Below are 26,792 nucleotides of genomic sequence, written 5' to 3' on the forward strand. Positions count from 1 at the left end.
CAGAGTCCCCATGAGGAGGTTTTGTAATCTAGCCATGACCTAAAAGTCATATTTGTACAATCAAACCCGTGCTTTGGCCTGCAGACATGGCCTCTGTGCATCCACGAGCCAAATGTGGGAACTGGGCATATGCTGTAGATGCTCACTTTTGAACACTGGGCTATTACTAGTAATTTGGTATCACGTTTTTTCAGGACATTGTTCAAATCCCAAAATTCATCTTTACAGCAGAATTTGTCAAAGGACTTTGCCTTCAGGCAGCTCAAGCTGTTTGGTTCTGTCCTGCGACCACTGCATTTGTGTTAATATGAGAACTAATCTGCCTAATGTTGGTTTGAAGTTACCGAGGTTTAGATGGGCACATCCACAGAGCAGTGTGTAGGAGGTAGCGTGGGTGTTCCTAAACCCTGCTCTGCAGGAATGCTGAGGGAAATTATGGTGTCTCAAATAGAGTTGTAAAGGATTCGACAAAGTATAAAACAGAGACACTTTGTAAAAGGACTTGAGTGGAGTAGGATGGTCCTCTGGGCATCTGGAAGTTTCTGTCAGAAAGTCTTCCAGCTGATAAATTGATTTATCTCTGCCCCACCAACAGGTGAACGCATTTGCCCACCTTTTGCTGGTGGTGTTGGAGCAGGTGCTCTGCCAACCTGGTGCCTGAGCACCCCCAGCCCCTCTTTTGTGTGTGGAGGAGGAGGTGGGAGCAGCAGTGTGGCGCCAGGGCCCTGCTGTTTCACCTCAGTGCCTGTTAATACCCTGCGTTGTTACCTCCTCTTCATCAGCGGCCCCCACCTGTAGCTCTGCCTGTGCCTCTGACCCCTGCAGTTTCTGAAAGCTTCTGTGTTCTTTTCCTGAATGCCGGCTATTTAATCACCGCTGCCAAAATCCCTGTAATTACTGGCTTCAAATCTGTGACAAAGGCTCCCTTCTGCCACTCAGGTGAGCTGCCCCAGAGGCAGCCCCAGCCCCTGTGCCCCGTGGTGCAGGACTCCTGGGCTGCTCTCGGGGACAATGGCACACAGCAGTGTCCTGCCCAAAGCCAGGCAGGAGAGGTCAACAGGTGACACAGGGAGAAGTGGAAGTAGGTAGTTAGTTTGGAAGGTATTATTTAAACTTAATAAGCTACAATTATATTGCTTGAACAGTAATCCCTTTGTTTCCCCTCGCTTTTTTCATGTCTTTGGGTTTTAGTGGGGGAAGGTTATTTTTTAATCTGTTGTTAGGGTGCTCGTACTTTTTAAAAATAAGATAAAGAGAATTTTTTTCATACTTAAAATGCTTTCATGCAAAGCCTGTTTGCATTTCGTATTTCCCACCTGTGCCTGAACATTAATAAAATGAATTTCAAAGGTCCTAATTGAAAAGCAGAATTCTTTTTTCCCCCCTTTTTTTCTTTCCTCTGAGAGAAGTTGTGTAATACCTGAAACCATCTCTGCAGTCCCCTTAACTGACCTGATCCCATGTGGTACTGAGTGAGATTTGTGCCACCTCCTCAGTCTTACTCAGTTCAGTAGCTGGGAGCAGAACATCATCCCATTGTTTAACTCAGCTCTGTTACACAAGTTCTGGGGCAAATTAAATGGTTTAAATGATGTTTAGATCCAGTGTGGTTTTTAATAATGCTCTTCTTGTGATTTGGAGCCATTTGTGTTTCAATGATTTTTATAAAGAAAAGAAGCTCCCAAAGGCTTATGGTTGGATGTATACCTGCTTTCTCTGTCTGAACACAAGTCCTGTCAATGTTGGGAGCTGTCAGGCTTGGTTCAAAGGTCAGCTAGTCTTCACATGTCAAATAGGATTTTTTTTTTCTTTCCGTTTCATGGTTAATTTATTTTTTTTATTATTGGCATAGTGTGTTTAACACCCAGCACTGACTGCAAAGCCAAAGGCTGGGAGGTGGCCTCCCAGCTGACAGTGATGGGAAGCTGCCATTCCCCGCAGGGCAGGTGCAGAGATGGAAGTGGGATACTTTTTGCTAAAGGGCAGAAGGGTTTTGCTGATGGGAGGGGTATGGTGAGACTCATGAAGATTAACTGCAAGCAGGGCTCTCAGTCACGTGTTTTCTTCCAGTTATCTGCAAGTTTTTTGACCCCTTTAAACTCACATCTCCCCATAGGTCTTTGTCTCACCTACTTCCATTTTCCTCCTCCCCTTATTCACTGTTTTCAGCCTGTCTCACCCCTGTAGCCCTGGCATGCCTAGTCATCTCCTGCCCCACTCCAGGCAGCAGCTGCACGTTGCAGCCAGTACCAGTGTTGCATCCTTTTATTCAGGCTTGGTTTCTGCTTCTGCCTTCCCTCTTCTCTCCACCCCAGACTCTTACCAGTTAGCTGACCTGGGTCTGATACACTGGAAGACTTGGATTTCCATAGGAACAGGCAAACTGAGAGTAAGCCCTTCTCTACAGCAGTGTCTGTTGTTATGCTTGATTCTGAACATTCACTGATGGATGGGTAAAAGCCCAAAGCAGATCTTGACATCTACATACCATTAGATGCAGGGGAACTTCAAATCCCTGCACATATGGCAGAGCTGACTCCTCAATATCCTCCCTAATGGACCAACCTCTTGTATTAACTTTTCTTAATGCTACTTATTCATTGAAGTTTAAAGCTGAACTAATTAAATTCATAACTAGATACAATATCATGGGTGTAAGTGTAGAAGTAGTAATCCATAGAATTAACATACTGTACTACATTATTGTCTCTGACTCAGAGGGTTGGTAGAGGAGCTCTGCCATCAGGAGCTCTTCAGCCTCTTTAATTATACAGTGATTAAAAGAATGAAAAAAAAATCCTTAGGATCTGCATTGTTGATGGTCAGGGTTGGTGGGGATTTTTTTTTGCTGAGATCCAATTTCTGTGTGGAGACTTGTTTACAGTTTAAGTTTGCAGTTAAATAAGTATATTGATATTGGCATTTGCCTAATTACGTTTGAAAATCAGTCAAGCACCTCTGTTGTAGCATTTAAATCCTGATGTGGCAGGGCTAAAAAGCAAATTTGGCTCCTCAGTTGCAAATGCACATTTGAAGAACAAGCAGCCAAACGCTCATATTCTTTTCTTTCTTTAAATGTGGAGATGCAAGTAGGTTTGTGCTTCCCTTGATGCTCTGTTGGTGCCTGTAGCACTTAGAGAAGTGTGAGGAGAGGACCCTCCTGCACTGCTGGCGTGTGTTGTGTCACGGGCTGTGGCAGGTGCCAGCAGCTCAAGTCTCAGCAAGTCAGGACAACTAAGCTTGTCTCAGGGTGAGATACTTATTTTGAACTCTAATGCTCTGCTTTGTTCTGACAGGCGCAGTAAGTACAGCAAGGCTAAGCAAGAGGCAGATGAGGAGAAACATTTGAACCAAGGTAAAAGGCCATGGTGCTTGGGGTTTTTGATTTGAATCTTAAAACACATCCCACATTCTGATGGTCGGGAAATAAGGGATCACATTGCTCTTGAGATGAATATGTTTCTTGTTTCATCTCTTGTGAACATCCTGCTTCCAAACTACTTTAATAGTGGGGAAAATAGAAGTATCTGGCTAAAATGTTTTAAGGGTGCAGACAGGAGAAAGGTTTATCAAATTTTTTTGTTGTTCCTTGGCACTGACAGATACCTGTTCTTGGACACTGATATTTAGGCAGGATTTCTCCCCGCAATACTCTGCTAAAAAAGTTTTAGAATGGGCCAGAGGCAATACTGCAGGAAAGAGAGTGTGAACTTTGCTGCCTTTTTCCCAGCACCGAATCAATCCTATTGTTACTTCCATCTCAGTCATCCAGGTACCAAGCCCAGGACCTGAGCTCAGAATTTCCTGGTTTCCATAGGAAAAATGGGATGTGTTTTAGTCTCACAAATCCATAGACAGGTGATTGGCCTGTTAGTGATGGCAGTGATTTGTGAAGCTCATTAATTGGCAAAAGCCTGATTCCTTACATCAATATTGGGAACTATTAAATGTTTACATTTTAAAATATTGCACTGGGGGGAAAATACATTAAGTCCTTCCTGCCTTCATCAGTCATTCCTGGCTTACAGTACATTTTTATTGTACACTCTCTTTGCTGTTGTATATCATTAAGGCTTCAGACTCATATGTTCTGTGTTCAGCAGCATGTAGATCAGTGACTTCAAATAAAACATTTCTGCCTTGCAGGTGTTAGAACATATGTGGATCCTTTTACATATGAGGATCCAAACCAAGCTGTGAGGGAATTTGCCAAAGAAATCGATGCCTCATGCATAAAGATTGAAAAAGTTATTGGTGTGGGTAAGTGCCAGCACTTTTGCAATTTTTTTCTGTAAATATACTTTTAAATTTGCTTTTAGGAAATGTGATCCTGTAATTTTTGTATGAGAGTTCCCCCAAATGCACTGACATAACAGTTTGACAACACAAGTGCATGCTTCTTGTTCATGATTATGTTTTCTTGTGCCTCTTTCCTTAAGGGGAGTTTGGTGAAGTGTGTAGTGGACGCCTCAAAGTACCAGGAAAAAGAGAGATCTGTGTTGCTATCAAGACTCTAAAAGCTGGTTACACTGATAAACAAAGGAGAGACTTCCTCAGTGAGGCCAGTATCATGGGACAATTTGACCACCCCAATATCATCCACTTGGAAGGTGTAGTTACTAAATGTAAGTAGGTAATTTTCATCACAAGTCCGATTTGGAAGTCACTGAGAAATTAAGTCTGTGTTGTGTGTGCTGGCTTTTTTTTTTTTTTTTACCCTCTTTCCCATAAAATGACAGATGGAACAGATCCACTGATAGCTAATAGGAGGAAATCAGTGCAGGACAAGTCATTAATCTTGTTGTCAGCTATAAATGGGTTTACGGTTTCAACTGATACTCTATCTGTAGGCAGCTTGTACAAGATTTTGTAGGGGGAATTAATACTGCAGGGGTTGGCTTTTTTGCCCCCCCCTTCTTGCTATGCCAAGCAGGCATCTTTTACATCTTTACTAGACTGAGCTGATTGTTACAGGATAGGCAAAAGCAGATGGTGAGCAAAGAATTCAAAATGGTTGGGGGAAAAATACCAAAACAAACCTCAGAGTCGTATGTTTAAGGTACAAAACACAGATGTAAGGAGCAAGCCTTTGAAATGAAGAAGGCTATTTTACTGTGAAACCTGCTTAGTTGTGTTCTCTGATATACAGGTGTGATGATTTCACTCTGCAGAATTTACCTGGCCGATATTTTTGTTTGGTTGGTTTGAGGGTTTTTTAAGTCTGTTAGCACTCCGTGTGCCATGAACTCTGCCTTACAAAGAGAGTGACAGCACTGGCTAGGTGCTATTTGGGCTAGAACTGAAAATACACCTGTGAGACAGCCATGCTTGGGTCTGACTTGATAAGGTGCCACTGTGATGATGTAGTTATCGTCCCTGCTCTGACTGCCCTAGGTAGCATGTTGGCAAAGCCTGGCACTGATTGCTAATCCTAAAAGACCCTTTGGATGTCGGGGCTCATGCTTAGGGTACAAAGGAAGCAGACAGTGATCTTGTGAGCTGCTGTCAGAGTGGAATTTGTGAAGCTTACCTTCTTCATCTGATGGTGGTACATGGTGAATGTGAATGCAGGCTATTAATAGCATGAGGAATTGAAATTAGAGATGGATGAAAAGTTAAAAAGTATTGCTAGAAGCACAAAGTTTTTCTCAGAGTTGTCAAAGCCATCAATACCACTGCAAAACCCTGTCCCTCTTGAATGTCAGTGAGAGCTGGATATTTACTCTGCCATTTGTGTTTCTGGAAATCTTAACCTTGCTTCTTTGTGTTGCTGTCTCCTACTCTGCCTTCTCTCAGTTGTTGAAAATGGCTCATACAGTGTGTGCCAGTTTGCTTTTCAAGGCAAATAGCAGTTTGGACTAATTTTGACCATCCTTTGCTGAGATCCTCCCTCAAACCTAACATTAAGATAGTACTCTATTTAAATGTGGAAGGGCTGAGTCTCTCTCTGTGCTGTTGATGTAAGAAAGGGGAGGGAGGTTGTGATCGGACCACGGTGTTTGCTACAGACAGTGATTTTTCTTAGCACCCCTGTAAAAAAAAAAGGCAACGGAGGAATCTTTATGTTGAAACTCGACCAAGGCTGGAACCCCCTGAGCTGCTACAGCTCTAGCAGTTGTAAATGACCGTGTGCATTTGCATAATGCAGTTGTCAGTGAATTAAAATGATTTGGAATTTTCACTGAGGAGGTGGTGGCCTGACCCAGGAGCGCTCCATTCCCTGGCTCATGGTGAGCGATGCTCCCGCGGCGAGCCGGCTCCGTTACCTCAGAGCTGGGCTCTCGGGTAAACAGGGCTACTTAAGGAGACATTTATCTCAATTTCTCCATAGGTTTTCTGAATGCTGTGATAAATGAATGCATTTAATAAACTGAAAATTAAAATGTGAGATAAATAGTGGTATGGATGGGGGTTGAGAGAGGCAGCAAAAACCCATGAATAAATTATTGGCTGCTAGTCAAGTACTTTAATAATTGACTCACTGATGGTAACTTCTCCCTCTGCTCTCTATCCCCTTCCACTGCTAAAGAAGTGCCTGAGTAATGAAATTACATGTTAATGCACTGAAAGAATCTCCCTTTCTTCCCTTCTGCATTGACATAGTATCTTTTGATTGAGGAAGGTTAATTAAAACTCATTTAGCTGTATTTGTTCAGTGGAAGGGTTGGTGTCACAGTTGCAAAGGATAAATGAAACACTGCCATATGCAGATTTGCTTGGAGGTCTTCCTCTTTCTACCAAAGAATGCTTGCAAAGGTGAATTAGAGGGGGAATGTTGTTTTATCACATCCTTTTACTTAAGAATGTACTCAACCAAGGTCACTAAGCCCTTCATCTGGAGCAGTTTGCTTTGTGCAATACCATTGCTTCTCTGCAGCGTTCATGCAAATCAGAAAGGGTTCCATAGCCAGGCTGACATTTCATTGACAGCTTGCATGGGACCAAAGCAGTAAGAGTTTGGATATCAGCAGGAAGGGAAGTAAAAGCAGGAATAGTAAAAGGCCTGCAAAGGATAGGTTGGGACTAAAAAGGTGAAATAAGTACTGATGAGTAAAATAAATGATGCATTGCACATAGATCTTGGCCTAAGTGAAATGTAAAATTTTCAGTACAGACAGTCCTTGTAGCATATTATTTTCTAATTAAAAAAAGGTTACTTCAAAAACGGAAATCCCTGACAAATGAAGAGAAAAACATCTTGGTGAAAGATACACTGAGGTAGAAATTATTAGGGGAACTTTAAATACTGCAACATTTCATGGTAGGGTAATTTTGAGAGATGGCTTTTTGGGAGCAAATACTTGCTTGTGACAGAAGCAAAGAAGAATTGAGTTATTCTGATACCTCTCATGCCAAGACAGAGTGGAGCTACCTACAGTCTAGGTGACATGGCCATTGCAGCCTTCTTTCCCCAATGTTTCCTTATTCAGAGCTGCTCCAGGAAGTAAAAGCTGAGGTTCTCTGGGACACCATCTTTTATTTAGGAAGAAACTCTATAATACCTGTAGGTAAAGCATAAGTGGGAGGAAGGGATGCCATGTCAGACAGCGCTGATTGTCAGGCACTCCCCTGACTTCAGATGAGCTTAACAGTGCTCATCTTGGGACCAGACTTCTGCTGTTCAACATAAGTCACCTCTGTACTTGTCTCATTGCTCACTTTTGAGATGTTATTGGACCTATTTCCACAAGTATCTGTATTCCAGATATTCAGCATGATTTAACTCCAAGGAATAACTAGTACCACTTGGATGTACCTAAGTGTTTTCGGTTTCAGCATTGTATGACCTTTATAAAACTTAAAGACAACATTAAACATTATTTATGTATTTGCTGCTGTTTGGGGCAGGAGAGTGCCTAGAAAGCATCCCTGTGGCAGTGACATGACATTTCTCCTCAGGTTGCCCAGCCTGGCTCCTGTTGCAGCACGGGGAGCTGAGTGCTGCCTAGCACTGTGCCCCACATGTGACACAGTGCATTGAATCATTTAGCCTGTGGTTGACTTCAGGAGGCAAATGGCTTTGGCTCATTTATAAATAACAAGAGACACGGAATACAAATTGGGGACAGAGAAAGTTGAGAGGAACAGCCTGTATTTTTCATTCTTGAATCCAGTCGTCTTGGAGTACCTTCTAGCTCATGACAGCTTCTAACTCATTTAAAGCATTGATCTTTCAGAAGAGGCAGAGAGACCAAAGCATTCACAAATTTCATTTTTCTAGTGCACAAGCAATTTAATTACGCTAAAGATTTTTGTCAGGTTTGAACAGATCTTTGGTTTTTAGCTCTCAATTGTCAATTCATATATTCCTTAGAGAACAGGAGCCACTTTAGTTAAAGACCTTGTCAATGAGTCAGTCAAAGGGTTAACCTTCCAGATGGGCCTTTTAAATGTTTCTGTCCTATAATATTTCTTCTCTTGCTCCCCACAGCTGAGGCATAAGCTTGGTGCTTTTCAAATTAAATTAGATTGTGTAAGCCAGGTGTCTTGGCAGTAAAATCATGTGCAACCCATTTTTATCCCATTAACATCGGTGTTCATCAAGGAATTGTGTTTTTCTTTCTACTAACTTTAGGTAAACCGGTAATGATCATAACTGAGTATATGGAGAATGGCTCCTTGGATGCCTTCCTCAGGGTAAGTGATTTCTTCAAAAGCTAAGGAGATTTTATGCTGCGAAACATTTTCTGGTTTTCTTTTTTTTTTTTTTTTTCCCTCCCCCAGAAAGATACTGAAAATTCAGCAGTTTTAAAAAAATTGTGTCTGTACTTGGGAAATTCTGTTTTCTGGTGTTGCTTCTATCGAAAACCAGAATAAATATAAAGGGGGAGAATATAGTATAAATGTAGTTTTTAAAATAGCAGCATATTTAATGGGGCCGCTTCTGATTTGCTCCATTTTTGAAAGCATCGCAGTGCTGTAGACTCATTAAAACCAGATTCATTGCAAACTGGATACTGCATCACTGGAAGCTGTGACAGAAGCTCTGGGTTTTTGCTTTACTAGTGAATTATAGACACTTGTCAGGAGAGTGAGGAAATAACATTGCATTTTATTGAGAGAAGATGGGAATCCAGAGCTATGCTCTTTACCAGTTTCAGCAATGGCAATAATGCAACTTTTAGCTTAATGCTCTGTGATTTTCTTCCTTTCCCCATATGCAGAAGAACGATGGCAGATTTACAGTCATCCAGTTGGTGGGGATGCTTCGTGGCATTGGCTCAGGAATGAAGTATCTCTCTGACATGAGTTATGTGCATCGGGATCTCGCTGCTCGCAACATCCTGGTCAACAGCAACTTGGTCTGCAAAGTGTCTGATTTTGGCATGTCCCGGGTCCTGGAAGATGACCCTGAAGCAGCTTATACCACACGGGTAAGGAGGGAGAGAAAATGTCCAGTGGGTTGTCTTGCCTACATGTTGATTTTGTGACTGTGTGGGAGGTGACAGTGGTTTGTTTTAAAATAATCTCAGTCACAAGTGAAAACTTATAGCACAGCCTAAAAGTAAACATTGGCCCAGACTCCGTAGCTGGTATAAATTGATGTAGTGTTATTGCTACAGCAGTGGCCACATCAGTATTTCTTCTCCAAGGTTGTGACCCCTGTATTCCTCTGGTTCCTTCAGCGTGCTAGAGCACATGACAGGAATCTGATGCTGGAAATTAGAACTTGGATTTCTGTTCCTTCAGATATCTACAAATGTGCCTAATGGTTTTCAAGTGGCCAGTCCTACATGAGGTTTGATACAGCAAGTGAAGACATGTCACCAAAAAAAAAAAAATAAATCCACTCTTGCCTATCATGAAGCAAGTCATAAATTTGACCTAAATAATTTGTGCTGGGAATAGTGTGAGGCCTGCATTCCCATTTTTTGTTTCTTTCCCATTTTATCTGCATTTCAGCATCCCACTGTTAACTAATTTTGCTAAATCCATTTTAATATGCTGCATGTGGAATAGGGCTAATGCAAGTAGTTCTGGCCACTAAACAACATCCCAGTCATTACCAGTCTTTGTACCAACACCTCTGATATCAACATGCATGCAAAGAAAAAAAAGTCAGAGTTTATAAGGTCTCCTTTTTTAATTGCTTATTTTCTTCATTTTTAAATATCTGCCATTCTCCATCTGTTCTCTCCAGTGCAGAGTTTGTTTGCAGCACTCAGATCTTGCCGTTTAATCCCAACACTCATCCTTTAATGGATTCACAGTTCATTATAGGGAAGGAGAGACTCATATAGTATTAAATGCTGGCCAGCCTTGCTTTTTCTCACTCATAAGGGTGACAAGTGGAAGAAGCAGATATCTGAAAGCTAGATTCGGGGAAATTAGAGTTTAGACAAGTACACAAGGGCAAGACAGAAATGACTAAAAAACTTCCCTTTAAATTTAACAAGTGGAGATACAGCATTATGTTTGCTCTCAAGAGTAAATTAAAGAGAATCAATGACATTTGCTTTATAGTCATTGTCTTCATTTGGTATCAGTAATGAAGGATCAGGAAAATTTGAATTAACTCCACTGTGCTCAAGCAGCTAAATATAAAGAGCTTACTGACAATTTTTAGAACAACAACCACGTATAAATAATGTCTATGCATCTATGTCTGAAAGGAGGAATAAAGCTTTTGCATAACCAGAGACAATGCAGTAGAATGCAATTTTTAAAGCAGCCTTTTATAACAGGCTGCAATTTTTAAAGCAACCTGTTCTGCTCTTGTTAGTAGTATTAAAGTGAGAGCATCCTATAGCCTCACAAGGCACATATTGCTACAACCTGATTTACAAAGGGCCTGATGCAAAGGCCAAAGAAGCTAGGAGAAGGACCCCTTTTGATTTCCCTTGGCTTTGGAACAAGTCCATATAAAACACTTGAGAGATATACTAGAACAATATACCATTAAGTATGCATATGCTGCACTCAGTTATGAATAAAAACTATCTGAAAGGTTGTTGGGGAAAAAACTACCAAAACAAACTTAATCAAAAAAGCATAAAAGCAAATGAAAAAAACCGAAAACCTTTGTTCAGCTTAAGTCATTCCCCAGATGGAACTGCAGGAAACCAAAAGCTCAATTAAAAACACCTTACATATTAGCATAAACAAAAGGAGAAATCTCTGGCCTGGGATCACTCAGCTAAGGCAAAATCAGATAAACAGGATGGAGTGAGTTCCTTTTTAAACAGTGCAGGACCTCGGTGGTCCATATCAGATACCCAAGCTTTTTTATTTATTTAGAAAGAAGTATTGTAAGAAGAGGCAACTCTCTCCAACAGGTATCAAAAGCAGCTTTGTACCATGGTCTGGTGTTGAACTCCTCCCACAGGGTCTGGGAGAGCCCAGAGGCTTGCTTGCCATCTCACATCTCTGGTAGGAATTGGGATATTGCCCATGGGAAACACCACCGTATTCATAAATCTTTCCAGTTTTTCCTCTCTTTATTTTACCTTTTTGAAAAGCAAAGTGTTTATAATCCCATTTTTCTGAAACAGGCCAAACAGGTCAGACAGGCAAGCAAGGAAATAGTAATTAAGAGCGTGTACTTGTTTGTTTTGTCAACTAAATCTCTAATATATACTTTGTAAAACCCCTGGCTTGTTCTCAGGCTTCAGCATAGCCCGAAGCAGAGATCTCTTGGAGGGCTGATAAAAATTCATTTAACAATTTACTGGTTCGCCTCCTTGTGACTAAAGAAAACAGATGGGCAGCATTGCCTCCTGGTTGGATCTGACAGTTTTATGGCAAGCAAGAGAGAAAGTGGATGCCTTTTTAAGAAGGATTCTGGAGTTGTGTACAAAAAGCATTTTGTATTTTTAATGTGTAGAACAGTGTCAGCCACGCACGTTACTGGGTCAGTGACTCTGTGGTTTCTTTTATTTGTGACAGGGTGGCAAGATCCCCATCAGGTGGACTGCACCAGAGGCAATTGCCTACCGTAAATTCACATCAGCTAGTGATGTGTGGAGCTATGGCATCGTCATGTGGGAAGTGATGTCCTACGGAGAAAGACCTTACTGGGATATGTCCAATCAAGATGTGAGTCTCCTCCTGAGCTTCCTCTTCTCTCTCTCTTTCCTCTCACCTCACCTTTACCTTTGTCTTTAGATGTCTGCTGATGTGTTTCTGTGTCAGTTGCTATATGGTTATAAGATGTTTATTCCAGGTTTTTAAAAGGATATTACGGGTGGTAGAACCCCTGTTTTCTCAGGGACCTTCTCTGGAACTAAAATTCCTTGAGTACTTGAAGCCTGATCTCTGGTCAGGGAATAGGGAGTTTTCAAGTTAGGGTTTGTAACTTGTGTATCAGCTTTATTTGTTTTGGTTTTTTAATTAAAAAACCCCGAACAATTAATGTAAGAAAGAAAAATGGAGGAAGGGGAAACTAATATATTTAAACTGTCAGATCGTAATACTGTCAGGAGAGGGGAGATTTGAATGTTCATATTAAATCTTGAGTTTATTAAATGTCTTTAAGAAAAAAACATTTGAATTTAATTGGGCTTCCTATTGCTAGTTAATTCTTGAAGCTCCGCTATGCTTGTAACTCTTTCAGGTGATTTTATTTCTTATAGGATATCTAAATCAACATATATGAAATCCGATTCTAATTACCATTCAGAGCATCCTTGTGACAATGGCATAGCTGCCCCCTGAGTACATTAAAAAGCAGCTTTTGGAAATGACCATTCTTAAATTATGCATGTCCTGTTTAACTGTACCATCTGGACTACTTCAATGTATTCCAAGAGGGAGCATACACAATGGCTGCTATTCCAGAAGAGTATTTAATAATAGTGCTAATAAGAGCTTTTGCTAATGGAATTTTTATTAAATGAAAATAAAAAAATCCCAGTGAAAATGAAGCCTAGATTATCCGCAATTCTTTTCCCAGGGGATTTACAAGGGTATAAAGGAAGAAGAAAATGGTAATCTGAATATATGGTCCTGGGAGTGGTTAAGTCATTTTACAAGTCATCTGCTTTCTTATGTAGAGCTGAACATTTTCAAAGAGTGTCTAGATACGGATGGCATTTAATCTAAACAGGGGATATAATTTTAATTTCCTTCTGATGTGAAATGTCTCTTCTGGCACCCAATCTTGCCTTCCTTTGCTAACAGGAAGTCATCAAGACTTAGCAAGAAAATAAAACACCAGATGTGTCTCGGTTATATCAAGCATGTCTGCACAGCACAGTGGAGCTCACTGCAACAAACACAGAACTGTTTTTATTAGAGCTGTTTATGTTAGGCTGGTGTACACTGCTAATATGTGCTGCTAGACCAGGTTGAAAAGCTGGCTTGAACAGGACAGGGAAAGCCAGTATTATGGTCCTTGCATACTCTTCACATATACATGTCATAGATATGCCTTTTTTTTCTCCTTTATGATGGCAAAATCAGTATTCTTCACAAAAAGCAGAAGTGGATTTCAAAGTATACTCAGTGTCTGTTGAATCAAGAGAGATCAAAAGGATCTTCATACTTTCTGGAGTAGTGAGAGCCACTTTGTTTGTGGTCACTGAATAGCTGCTAATAATAGAAACATATTCCTCACGCTGTCCTCCCAGTGGATTTTAGCCTCTAATTGGACAAGCACTAAATGAGGGAATTTAGTGCAACTCAGTCTCAGTTCACTCCTGGTCTCTGGTCTCATGGTGAGTCCTGCCAGCAGTGTCATATCGATTAATTCAGATCTGGAGGCTCTTGGGTCATGTCCCTGTCATGTCAGAATTGAATCCCGTTCTCCTGAGAGAGCTAAGAAGACATCAGAATACTGAGCTCTGGAGCCCATTTTGGAGAGTTTGAAGTGACTTCAGTTTGTGAGTTTCTCTGAATTCTGTTAAATATGAAATACATGCTTAAACTATGTTGGACTTCTGTAAAGCTGCACAAAAGGGTTCCCATCTCTGCATTTCTTGGCTCAGAGCATATAGTGGTGAGAGAACAGGTTCTCTGCAAGGCCTGCATTACTCAGAGATGGACTAGCCTGGGGGACAAGGGGGAGGGGGTGATATGCTGTACCTTAAAAATTATGGGGAAAACATAATCTTCAACATATTGCACCCAAAACTGACAGATAGTTAAGATTTCCTGTAGAGCTGTTGCTTCTCCAACCCTCTGTCCAACAATAGTTGCTTGATTCTAACCAGCACTATTCTGTCATCCCTATATCCAATGTGCTCTTTTGTGACACATTGCCCTCCTGTATCTGATATCTGCTTTGGATGCTGAACCCTTTTAGTTTTGAATTGCTGAGGAGAAATGACAGTTCTGAGACCACCAACCGCCTGAGTCTGAGTGAAATTTTCCATGTTGTTTCACTTAATTGTGGATTTGTTACCATAGTTCGGATTGCCCTAGGATAAATGATACTCAGCTGGTAGATGTGAGCAGTGTCTGATGTTCTCTAATGTCTTCCTAATTGTGCCATTTATAGGTAATTAAAGCCATTGAGGAAGGGTACCGGCTGCCACCCCCGATGGACTGCCCCATTGCTCTCCATCAGCTGATGCTGGACTGCTGGCAGAAGGAGCGCAGTGACAGGCCTAAATTTGGACAGATCGTCAACATGCTGGACAAACTCATCCGCAACCCCAACAGCCTGAAGAGGACAGGCAGTGAGAGCTCCAGGTCAGCTGTGCTTTAGTAATGGTGATGGACGAGGGAGCACACTGGAGGTGACAGGCAAAGCTGTGAGTCCTGGGTGTGAGGTGTGCGCTGTGGCTCTGCAGAGCGAGGCTGCACAGCGGCCACTGCACTGTGTGAGCGAGCACAGGGCTCGTGCTGGCACACTGCTGGACCCCTGGGGCACCCCAGGCTCGCCCAGCCCTGCGAGAAGGAAAATGGAACGAGCAGAGCTGTTGCTGTATCACACCAACACTGAGCAAGTTTATAGCACAGCCTTAAGCATGTCCTGAAAAAGCTCTGACGCATTCAAGCTCTGTTGGAAGGCAGAGTTTGCTGCGTCTTTCCCATCTGCCCCCGTGGTGAAAGGGCTCGAATGGGGTAGGGTCATCCCAATGTAGTGTAGCTAACAGGAGTTATGTGGTTTTCTTAGGAAAAGCACATCATCAAGTTTTATAAACTCTAGATTTGTGTAGGATTTGCAAATGAGCATTACAACATTACAGCCAACGCCTTGCGGGCATTGGGAAGGTGTGGATTAATTTTTATGTGAATTTGAATTTAATTTTGTGGAAAGCCAGTTTCATGTCTCCACCGATCCCACATTACATTTGTTTTGTTTGCTAATCATGGTGTACCTGATACGTGCAAAAGAAGCACAGCAGGAAGGAAACTCCCAGAGTAGTAGGGTAAAACCAAAATATCTTTGTTGGGACAGATCAGCAGTTTGTTTAAGCTGATGAAATACTGCTGAAGTAATAGGAACTTTACTAATTTACGCCAGGTTTGGTCTGGTTTTTTAAAATGTCTTTGTTAGGTAAATTTGCTTACAGCAAATATGAAAAAAAAAGCATAAAAGAAAAGAAACAAGAGGAAGATAATGGGAATATATTTTTCAGTAGAAGGGAAGGTACAAAAATATCCATTAGACAATACAAAATTAAGCTTCTTGAATCAGTGAAGGAGTAAGAGCGATTCTGTCTCAACCTTCAATAGAACAACACTGTAAAAAAAGCTAGTTCCTTTTTTAAACTTGTAGGTCCCTTTGTGAGTCTTGCTTACAATGTATGTTATCTGAAGAGGGATTATTAACCTTGTGAGACCCCTATCACCACGTCTTCCAAATTGCCCCAATTGTAATGGTAGCCTAGCAAAAATGTATCCTTCCTTTGATGCTTAAATAATTTACATGGTGAGAATCACAGTATGATCTGCTGTGATAATTTGATTTGAGAACCACAGTATGAACTCCTCCATTTTGCTTTCTTTCCAATTTAGAGGTGCTCTTTGAAAATATGTAGATTTTTCAATAGTTAATAGACAGTTCAAGGTCATTCTGTGTGTGTGTATGTAAGTTAATACCCTATTCAAGGTCATTTCATGTTCATGGCTGTTTATAAATATATTTCTCATCTTTGGAATATGAATTTCAAGTATGCATATAACATTATTAATATATGACTTTATACATGCAGCATAATTATATATAAATAGATTGCCATGATTGGTCTTGTGTTAGATAGTGCAGTAAAAGGGTTGTACCAAGTATAACCAGTGTGTACTCAGTGCCTCAGGCAAGATGTAACCATGCTATTGCACACCTAATCTTTGATGTGCATTTTCAGATAAATTGCTAAATGATAATTGTTTTGATTAGATAGATAGTAGTAATTTATAGTGGTTTAATGAAACAGGGGCTTATGCTATACATGAAATAATAAATGAAATATTAATAGGAGAAGCAAATTTTGTAAAAATAATTATTGGCAAATCTGTGCAAGGGAAAATGAGAAGCACATTCCACAGTGCAAAGAGAGAAAGATCAAAGCTCGCGTGATTCCCGCCACTCCTGGCACACACTACAGTCAGGAATGGATTGATTAAAGAGGGGATTAACTCCCTGCTGTCCTGAGTTTGATTGAGTGCTCTGAGCAGACCTGGCTAGAAATAGGATTTATTTGAACCCGCCCTGAGTTTTACCCTCCAAACCAGTCTGGCAGGGTGTGAGCTCCCAGTTCCTTTGCACATACTTCAGTAGTGTTTCTATAGCTGCTGAGCTGAGGTCTGACACATGCAGGATTGGCAAGGTCTGGCATTGCTGCCCGTGAGATACAGACCCAGCAGACTGAACGCCTTCCAGCATTGCCATCTTCTTTGTTTGTGGAAGTAAAAGCATTTTCTGTGAACTTGGTTGCATCTGAGGTAGAAGTTGTAAGCAGCATTGTGGCTCAAATTAGGTCTCAAACCAAAAATAAAAACCTAAGGTCAGATTCTTTCTTAGCAAAAATTGGCCTATTCCTTTGCATTTTGTTCAGTTTCTTGCATTGATCTGCGCTGATGTGCAGAGCCACTAGTTTCGTTGGGCACAGCGTCTCGCCCTTGCTTTCCCTCATCATTGAGGATAATTGTTGCAGAGACCAAACTTTGGTTTGTGGTTCATGATCCAGCTGACACCATTTCTCTGTCCTTTCACTGTTTGGCATCCAGACCTAGCACAGCCCTGCTGGATCCCAGCTCCCCTGAGTTCTCAGCGGTTGTTTCTGTCGGTGACTGGCTCCAAGCCATGAAAATGGAGCGATACAAGGATAACTTCACAGCTGCTGGCTATACCACCCTAGAGGCTGTGGTGCATATGAACCAGGAGTAAGTACTCAGCGATATAACAAAAAACTGGTAAATCTGGATTTAATCAGCCTCTTTTGCTTTGTGCTGCATATCATTACGCTCATTAAAGGAATGGAATGCCTTTCATTTGGATGGAGGATAACTTTAAAATGCCTCCACTTATTTAATTAAACATTTCTGTACATCTGCCTTGCTTTGCTAATGTTGCTTGTGGTTGACTCATAATATTTTTCTCTGCACCAGCATCTGATCCATGGTTCTCAGCCCCTCGCTTCTTCTCTTGCTTTCCGCAGTGACCTGGCGAGGATCGGGATCACGGCCATCGCGCACCAGAACAAGATCCTGAGCAGCGTCCAGGCGATGCGCACCCAAATGCAACAGATGCACGGCAGGATGGTTCCCGTCTGAGCCAGTACTGAATAAACTCAAAACTCTTGAAATTAGTTTACCTCATCCATGCACTTTAATTGAAGAACTGCACTTTTTTTACTTCGTCTCCTCGCCCGTCGAAATAAAGATCTGCAGCATTGCTTGATGTACAGATTGCGGAAGCCGAGCGTGTGTGTTGGGGAGGGGGGCCTCCAGAAATGACGAGCCGTCATTTTAGATCAGACCTGGAACAAATTGTTTCTTGGAACATACTTCTCTGTTGATCAACGATATGTAAAATACATGTATCTATATAAATATAAAGTCACATTCAAGTTTTGATGCTATGTTTGCTGCCAGATACTGTGCTTGAAAAAACAACAGCATTACTTTCCTTCTCCCTGTGACCCGTAGGATTACAACCATAGTGTTTTATTCGTGGGTGAAACCACCGATGTGCATCTTTCACTGGAATGAAGAATCTGCCCTAGGATATATTTTGCAGACTTGATGCATCACTAATACCTTGCAGAAACCTCAGTGAGAATATTGTTTGGCTAATCAGTGCCTGCCAATTAGTGATCTGCCCATTTATGGGCTTGAGACATGAACTGACCCACCTTGTGGATTACTGGGCAAAACTAGACTTCTGGGGAGATTATTGGCTGTTGTTGTGCCGTGCTGAAGCCTGCAATTGAAAGACATTTTGTGAACATCTTGCCAGTAGTCAGCTGTGACAATCGTGGCTGTGGAGCTTTCAGACTTCTTTTCTCTTTCAAGAAGCAATTCCCTTTGCCTCACGGAAGGTACATGTTCATGGTGCTTTATTTCTTAAACTGTGCTAGGATTTCAAAACTGTTGGGGGAAAGTAAAAAATGCTGTGGTATGTGTTATTTGGGGTTCCCAACTTGTTTGTAAGAACCTGTGCTGGTTTCCCAGACTAATTGCTGAGTGTTTCCCATTGTTTGCTCTATTTGATGACAGTGAAAATTGCACTCTTTCAAAATCTGGTCTTGCTCTCGAGATGTTGCATGTCAGGATGTGCAGACAAAAGGTGTAGGAGTGTGTCTTAGGGCTCAACTCAGTGCTGAGAGCTTGACCCAACTTTGCACTGGGAGCACTAGAGATGCGTTTGTGTTTTGGATGGAAAAACTCACACGTGTGTATCCCATAGGAAGTAACAATAACCTTGTAAATTACAGATGCTCATAAATGCACTGAGGAGAACCAAGGACTTTTCCTGCCCTCTCGTGAGCAGAAGTAGAACCAATATTTATGTTTTAGCAAGACCAGTTTCAGTTGCAGTGTCAGTGGTTTTATGGGAGGGGAAGCAGAAGGAAATGGGACTGTGCATGCAGCCTTCCTGGTTTTGCAGTTCGGGTGTCAGGCAGGGTGACAGCTCTGTGCTATGCAGCAATGTTACAGTTCAGGCACAGTGATCCAGTCTGATCAGCTGTGGGAACCAAAATTCACTCTTGTAACCAGCACTGTGGGCTGGATTATCGAGGCAGCTGTGAGTGTGAGTGCCAGGTACAGGCTGCACAGCTGAGGCCTGATGCCCCTCTGCAAGTATGGCCAAAAATATGGAGCATGACTTGCTGGAAAAGCTGCCCTTCACCTTCTCTAAGGAACAGATGGGAGACTGAGTGAGTGAAAGGATCCCCTGCGTTGCTAGGTGGAGGAGACTGCTATGGGAACGTGCTTGTCCTCTGTAGGTCGCACAGCATAAAGCTTTATCCAGGAAAGCTCTGAGCACATTTAGGTTTGAATTTTATTTATATTAAAGCTTCTATTACTCTTTTTGAACAGACTATATAAATTAGATTCCTTCTAAAGTCCTTTTGAGGAACAAAGTAATGAGATGACCTTAGAAAAGAGACAGGACAGGCACACTTATACTGTGCTGAATAGGAGAAGGATTTTCCTGACGTGTCCTTTAGAATAGACATTTCATTTCAGCTGTGCCAGGCACAAGGTCAAGTAGGTGAAATTTATAGTTTGATGGTGCTAAGACTGGTTCTTTAGTCTATAATATTTTGGTCCTGGTCTGCACCTGACAGCAAATTCAGAAATGATTTAGTGCCTTTATATGTCAGACTTTTTTAATAATTGAGTTTATTCTAAAGCCAAAACAGTTCACTCAGTTGGACAAGTCACACTTACTGTATTGTCACTCACATCACTTTTTGTCACTTTTAACAATAACTTGATGATTTTGACCACTAACTCTCCTGCATTTCCAACTTTCTCAGAGAACAACATGTTCAAAATATGGAATGCTAAATTTGGATCCTGTCAAGTCATGACAGCTCAGTGTAAAGTGTTCTGCAGTATTACTTATAAAAGCTTTTCCATTTCGAGAAATTTAAGATTTCTTTAAAAAAACCTACTTAAACCAGCATGTTTTAATGTCATTTTGCCAGGCAACATAAGAAGTAGTTACTCATTTTAAAGACCTGACATTTGTACTTTCAGCAGGAAAAAAATCTTTTGCATCTTAAGTGCAGAGATACTTCAAGTTTCCTCGCTGTAAATCTGTTGCATTCTGTTGAGATCATCTTTTTATCTAAAACCAAAATACACCCAATTTTCTGGCCAGTTTGTAAAATTGCTGTCTTGGAGTCTAGTAGTGGTAATTCAAAACAGTGCAATATTTTCCACACAAAATGGAAAACTGTGTCCCTATAGAATGAAAACTGTGAAGGCAGCTCAGATGCTGGTTTTTCAGCACTGCCACTGATGGTTGTGTTCCCTGCAATAAAATATGGCCAAGGAAGGGAATCCACTGGAATGAAATTTTGGCTAGAAGAGAGCAGATGAAAAAAAAAAGAGGTGGCACATGTAAATATAGATAGATAGGTTATATGTCTGTATATAGGATATACCATGGAAGCAAGACTTCGAAATAGTGTGAGGGAAGCTGAGGAGGGACTGGCTACACACAGCAGGGCTTCTCCGGGAGATCCAGGAGCAGGGATTTGGGCAGGTCTGTGTGTCTGTCTTGGCGCATGTGGTTTAATACATTTGTGTTCTCTTTTGTGCAGGGAAATGGATTTTGCTTTCACGGCCCCATAGCCTGTCCTATTGATCGTATTGACCATGGAGGAACATAGACTAGACATGAAGCCTTCTAGATCCACAGTTGCGTCTTCCATAGCACTGATTCTGGAAAACACATGCTGAACAGTCATCGGTCCCTGAAGAGAGCGTGACTTTTACTTTCTCTTTTTTTTTTTTTTCCGGGCCACCCACTCTGTTGTTTTTCTCCACTGAGTGATAACTGACTCTTTAAGACTCAACACCCAGTTGTCACTTGAGGAATGTACTGTGTCAAAGCCCTGCAGACTTCTGGATTTTTTTTCCTCCCCTTCTGCCTTCTCTTCCTATCTTCAGTTTTATTTATATATTTTGTTATTTCCTCTCCTCGTCTCCCTGGCTATTACCGCTCCATCTCGGACAGATGCAGGTGATGGAGCACTACACATCTTACCAAGGACACCAGGCCAGGTGCCACAGCAAAGAACCCAGTTCCTGTGAGCTGCCTATGTACGTTGCTGAGGTGACATTTTACGCTGAAGGTGCCATTGCAGTGATATAAATATATTTTTTTTCCTTGAATGGATAATGGATTGTTGTCTCCTCTGAAAGGTGCGTATGTGTGGTTGTGTGCCTGTGTTTGCGTGCGAGGCACCTCGTGTGTAGAACTGCCTGTGAATGTGCCGAGAACACCTCTGGAAGCACAGGAGTCCCCTGTCATATGAGAGTAGGCCAATAGCTTGTGTCTGAAATGGTAGCAAGAACACACACATTAAAAAATGTTTGAATTTCTGTATCTGTAAGTGTATTTTTTAGCTGCCACACTATGAGTAGTTCTGCAGCCTGAAACAGGAGCAATTTCAAGTTAGTTTTGGATTTATGGATTGCGGGATCTAAAGGGTGCTAAAGGTTTTTGTTAAGTGTTGTTTATTCGTACTAGTGCCCTGTTCATGACCAAGACCAACCAGTTTGCAAGTGGCAAGGTAATGGAGGCAACACCTGCATTTCCATCCACTGGTAATCCTGAACTGAATTTTTAAGTAGCCTTTTTTATCTGCAAAAATAGGATTTTAAAGACTTGTTGAATGCGAACAAATATATGCAATTCTTTCATTCACAGAAGCACCTTGTTCTGTGTGCAAGCTGTGAAATCTTGTAATGTAATAATCAGAACACTTCCCTGGTTCCCAGCACAGATAAGGAACAAATAATGCCAGTAAAGTTACTGTAGTTAGCCAGGCAGTTGTGAAATGTGTGCTGTTCCTTGTGCAGGTAATGAAGAGCAGGTGAAGTGCAGTAGAAGACACTCTTTCTTCCATGGCCCGAGGAACAGTGCTGCAACTTACTGGTTCCTACCAAGGAAAGCTTTCTGTGTTTGGAGAATCCACCTCAGTGTAGCATAAGGTAGTTGGAGTGGAGCTGAGGGGAAGCACCCAGGGAACGTGGGGCTGCCAGAGTACTTGGAGCGGGGCAGGTGACACTCCCCACTTGCTCCCTGGCTGCTGGGGACCACCAGTGCAGCCCAGGTGGGACAGGGGCTGGCTCTGGCAGACGTTGGGCAGTCTGGATGTGCAGCCTTGACTGGAGCTGTGGTGTCCTGAAGTCGCTTCTGCTTCCTCCTCCTTGCTGACCCTCGGAGCTCATGGAGCAGTAATTCTGCCTGCTCTGGCAGAGGAGGAGTGGCAGGGCTGTGGGAGGGAAGCAAACGCAGCAATGCTGTTGGCTGAGGCTGGGCACGGGCAGGGCACCAGGAGGTGCCAGCTGTGCTGGGATGGGCAGCCACAGGCTGCTCCAGATGGAGCTGGGACAAGTGGAAGGTGAGTGCCACAGCACTGCTGCCCCTTGGGAGAGGAGAGGTCACTGCTGGCCTGTCTCACATGAGAAACCTCTGTGTGTTAAGAAATTGTCCTGCTCACACACCACTGGTTGATGTTTGTCCGGGTTTTTCTTGCTGTGCTAATTTTGTGATGGATCTTATGTATTAAAAATATATATGTGTAAAATACAAAAAGCTGGTAAGTAACCAGTGAACAGGACTTAAAAAGCAGTATTTTTCTTTTATGTGACATTTTCATAACCAGAAAAGAAAAAAAAATCTGAAATACTAATCAGACAAATAAAAAGAGAGTGCATTTATTTTTTTGTATCACTGCAAGTATGTTGGAATATGCAAGGACTGTGGTTAAAATTAGAATGTATGAGGCATATTATAATTTAGTTCATACTGAAAAAATCTAACAGCATTTCTTGGTTCGTGCATTTGAATGATCTCTGGGTTAGATATATAGATTTTTCTATTTTGTTTTAATTTGTAATTTTTTTCCCCCTCCATGAATTTTAGGTACACATAACTTATGTCATTTATTTATGGTCTTTTATACCTAGTTTGTAAAATTGTAAAATAGCAAACAATGCAAACATTTGCATTTGAAAATAATAAAGTAGTTGCTGTACAAACCTGAAATGGACTATTTCTAATCATTGTATATTTGTTTAATGTAGAATTTATTCACAACATATTCACAAGATATGAATACAGAATTCAGAATAATAATTCTCCAAATCAAAAATCCTTGGCGTTTGCTCCAAAGGGATTAATTCTCTTCAGCAGACTTCACATGCACTCCCAAAGTTTGTTTGAGCTGCATAACTCCCACGAGTACCTTAAAGCTTGTTACTGTTCCTAGTTCATGTCCTGGACTGTGTGGTGTGCTGAAAGAGTTTGTGATGTGGGAAGGATGCTGCAATCAGGCTGACCTTGTTAACAATATCAATAATTTCTCTTTGGAGACCAGTTAGTATCCATGGGCGCTGTGCCTGGACAGGGTCATCATATTGTTTCATTTGCACAACTGGAATTGGCTGGGAATAGTGTCCCACTCCTGCTCCCTCATCTGGATGTTGTCTGAGACCTGACATCACCTTAACAGAAATCCTACAGTTTTCATAGCATCCTTTGGGCCAGGGTTTCACCTCTCATGACCTTACTGCTGACTTACTGCCTGTGTTGCTCTCCTTGTGGGCTGCAATTTAGGTCAGTGAGCTCATGTAGGACACTCGTGGCCAAAGAGGGAGGTGGTGAAAGCTGTCAGGAGCAGCAGAAAATGGGGAGGGGCAGTTTGTGTGAAGAGAGCTCTAAGGCAGAGGCTGAGCGTGGATGTTGTGTAAAGGATGTTGCTGTGTGATGGTCAAACATGTAGGGGCACGAGCTATGTATTCTATGTGTGTGTGATGGCCTCACCTGTCACCTCTTTGCAGAGCAGTGCTTAGTTTAGGACACACAGGCTTCCTGGCACTCCTAACTGTCCAAATTACACATGTACGCAGTTCTCAGCAGCCACAGAAGAACTGGCTCGTCTAGAAATTTTCTTAAGATTTTGATTGGGCTATTTGAAGAAGATTTTGAAGCAAACTCTTCTTGAATTGGGAGAGAGTCCAGTGATGCCAGCAGAATGGTATCATAAAGCTCTGGTCCCCAAAAGCCCTGCCAATAGCACTTTTTTGTACTGTAATTTAAAAGCAAGTTCACTGTGTCCTTTTGAATCTGGGTGAGGAAGGCAGCTGACTGGGTCTTTCATCTGGTGCCTGGATTCAGTCAGTCAGGTATTGATAGAATGTGTCATGGTGAAAAAATAGATTCCATTTCATATGCACAAAGATGATTTACAAATTATTTACTTTTATTGCAAAATGAAATAAGAACCTTTGCATCTTTTTTTTTATGAAACAACTGTCTCAAAATGTCCAGTGAGGATTGAAAACTTAGATCCTCTCCCTTCTTTTGCTGATTCTCTGCTCTTTTTCCCTTTTAGCTCCCAAATCTAAGAAATCATTGTGTCGAAACTTTTTACCCCAATGGTTTAATTTGCTTCCAAGTGTATGGATTTTACTGAAAGATTTCCTTACCAAAAAGACATTTTCACTTTCCCTGCCCCCTACTCTTTCCACATGTTTGTAGAGTAGCATGAGGGAAACTAATCTATTTACATGTAAAGCCTATATATTTGCATCTCGGTGATGGTGTACATCCCTGTCCATGAGCTCAGCATGGAGTAGTGCAATGAACAGACATGGGGGTCATTATAAACATGTCAAGAAAAGCAAAATTTTTTTTGACAATTGCAAAGGAAAAAAAAAAAGGCATGTTATGCTCTAAATCAACAACATGATTAAAACTAAAGCTGCGTTTGAGGCCTTGACCTCAGTTATTTTACCCTTTCCCTTGCAAGGAAGTACCCTTGGGCCATTGACTGATCCTCTATTGAATGGGTTACAGACCTCTGACATATCTTATTTCTGGCAGTGGCCCTGAACATAATTCTTTGTTTACAGAAACCTCTGAGAAAGTTACATGAATATGTAGAGTTTTTCTTCAAAAAAGTAAAATTAAAATCTAAAGCATTCCATCCCAATCAGTTCAGTAAAATATATTCTCCATGGGTGGATAGAGAGAGTAGCCACAGGAATATGCTACATTAAGTTACTTTCATATGTATACATACACATATATATATATGGGGCAATCATATCCCAGTAATCTGCTGTGGATTACTAGCCTGTAACCAGACCAACAAAAGATAATGAAATCCTTGTTTTTATAGAGCTCTTGAACTTACTCATGATTCTCTTCTATAAAATCTTATAATTAATTAAATGGGCTGAGGCATTTTGGCATTCATTTTTTGAAGACTGTTTTTAAAATGGGAAAAAAAAAAAAAAAGCACTGGTCAGCAAAACAAAACCACCATCGGGAACCCAGCTCTCCTCCCATTTCTGCCAAGGTAAGCTGCCTCCCCTGGGGTCAGTAACTAAACTCTGAGGGCTATTAGGCAATTACAGGTGCAGGTAGGTGCCTACTACCAGGTTTTTAATGATGCTGTGGAACTGCTTAGCAGAGGGGTGCAGCAGCTCATATAATGAGCTCGCACTTCCCACTTGGATTTTCAGCCTTGCATTAAGCATCCTGCTGATGACATCCCAAAAGTCCATCCTAAGCACCTGGGGCAGGGATTTTTCAGAAGCCAACCCTCACAGCAGGAAGCTGTGTAAGCTCAGAGAGGCTGGAGAGCTGCAGAGGGACCTGCTCTGCTGCTCTCATGCCTCAGAGCCTGCTGCAAACCCTGCCCTGAGCCAGACTGTGAGAAGTGCCCAAGGCAGGTCCTGCTCTTGCAGACCCTTCTTCCTTCGTGCCTCTTGTGGCCTGCACAGTCAGTCCTTCCTCACAGTGACAATATCACTGGGATGGTGGCTTTCATGGGAAGTGGTATCCCACCTCCTCCTCACCAGAAGCTGAGGTCTGACCAGGGCTTCCTGCCTTGCAACCTGAACAGAGCCCAAGGTGTTATGGGCAGGTCCTTCAGTGGGTGAGGTGGGAGGTGAGTGTCCCTTGGGAGATGGTCTCTGAGCTCCCACTCATTTAAGTCCAGGGTAAAGTCCTTAGCTCTGGAACAGCATCAGCATTTCAGCTGTTCAGTGGCTGAGGCTGGACAAGTCACATATGCTCTGAAAACGCAGAGAGCTGGGAGGTGAGCAGGCATCAGAGATGCTGGTTTTCTGTAGGTTTAAATCCTAAAGTCCTTCAAGGATTCTGGCCTCAAATTTTCAGAAGTGCTGTGGAGGTCTGTGCCATCTCGTTGCCACATGCCAGTGGGATTACCTGCAAACTCAACACTTACAAATTCAGTACAAGACTCCCCAGGGAAGCAATCCCCAGTTCATCTGCTGACTGCATTAACCTGTGTCTGAGACCTTACCTGGGACTTCCTAGCCAGCAGATTCACAATGTGTGACAAGAATGAAAGCGCATTTACTTTCACCTCTTTGAAAAATTGTTAAAATTCCCTTGGAAAGAAATGCTTCAGGGAACAAAAAAAGTTTAAAATTGAATGTTGATGTCCTTCCACAATTAAAGAGGCTACTGGGTTGATTGAAGCAGCATAAATGAATGGCCTAGGAAAGGTAACACTGAAAATAATAAGGAAATAAGTATAAATGAGGATCTGGTCCTGCAGGTGGTATGAACTGATCTCACTGGGAGTGCCCTGACTTGCATCAGCTTAAGGATCTAGTCCTTAGCTACGTGCCACATGAAACTTTATGTAATTTTGTTTATATATTTCACCAGAAAATATATTTTA

The 26,792-nt window shown here is 41.8% G+C and overlaps 1 protein-coding gene across 2 annotated transcripts in view; it reads left to right on the top strand.

Annotated features, from left to right (window-relative positions):
* The window catches only part of EPHA4 (EPH receptor A4), a 106,481-nt gene extending 83,362 nt beyond the window's left edge, over nucleotides 1–23,119 (top strand). The window contains exons 9-18 of one of the 2 annotated variants that reach the window (XR_003528788.1): nucleotides 3,297–3,355; nucleotides 4,147–4,260; nucleotides 4,440–4,625; nucleotides 8,576–8,637; nucleotides 9,165–9,374; nucleotides 11,887–12,036; nucleotides 14,438–14,631; nucleotides 17,113–17,268; nucleotides 17,544–18,425; nucleotides 20,664–23,119. Coding sequence is in view for 1 of the 2 variants with exons in the window: in XM_027650574.1 (XP_027506375.1) it covers nucleotides 3,297–3,355; nucleotides 4,147–4,260; nucleotides 4,440–4,625; nucleotides 8,576–8,637; nucleotides 9,165–9,374; nucleotides 11,887–12,036; nucleotides 14,438–14,631; nucleotides 17,113–17,268; nucleotides 17,544–17,658 (1,246 nt within the window). In the remaining variant the exon portion in view is untranslated. Of the gene's footprint in view, nucleotides 1–3,296; nucleotides 3,356–4,146; nucleotides 4,261–4,439; nucleotides 4,626–8,575; nucleotides 8,638–9,164; nucleotides 9,375–11,886; nucleotides 12,037–14,437; nucleotides 14,632–17,112; nucleotides 17,269–17,543; nucleotides 18,426–20,663 lie in introns of those variants that run through there. The other variant, XM_027650574.1, reaches the window with a different exon arrangement.
* The last annotated feature ends 3,673 nt before the right edge of the window (nucleotides 23,120–26,792 follow it).

This window comes from Corapipo altera, unplaced genomic scaffold (genome assembly GCF_003945725.1).
Source record: "Corapipo altera isolate COAL_440 unplaced genomic scaffold, ASM394572v1 54, whole genome shotgun sequence".
Classification (NCBI taxonomy): domain Eukaryota; kingdom Metazoa; phylum Chordata; class Aves; order Passeriformes; family Pipridae; genus Corapipo; species Corapipo altera.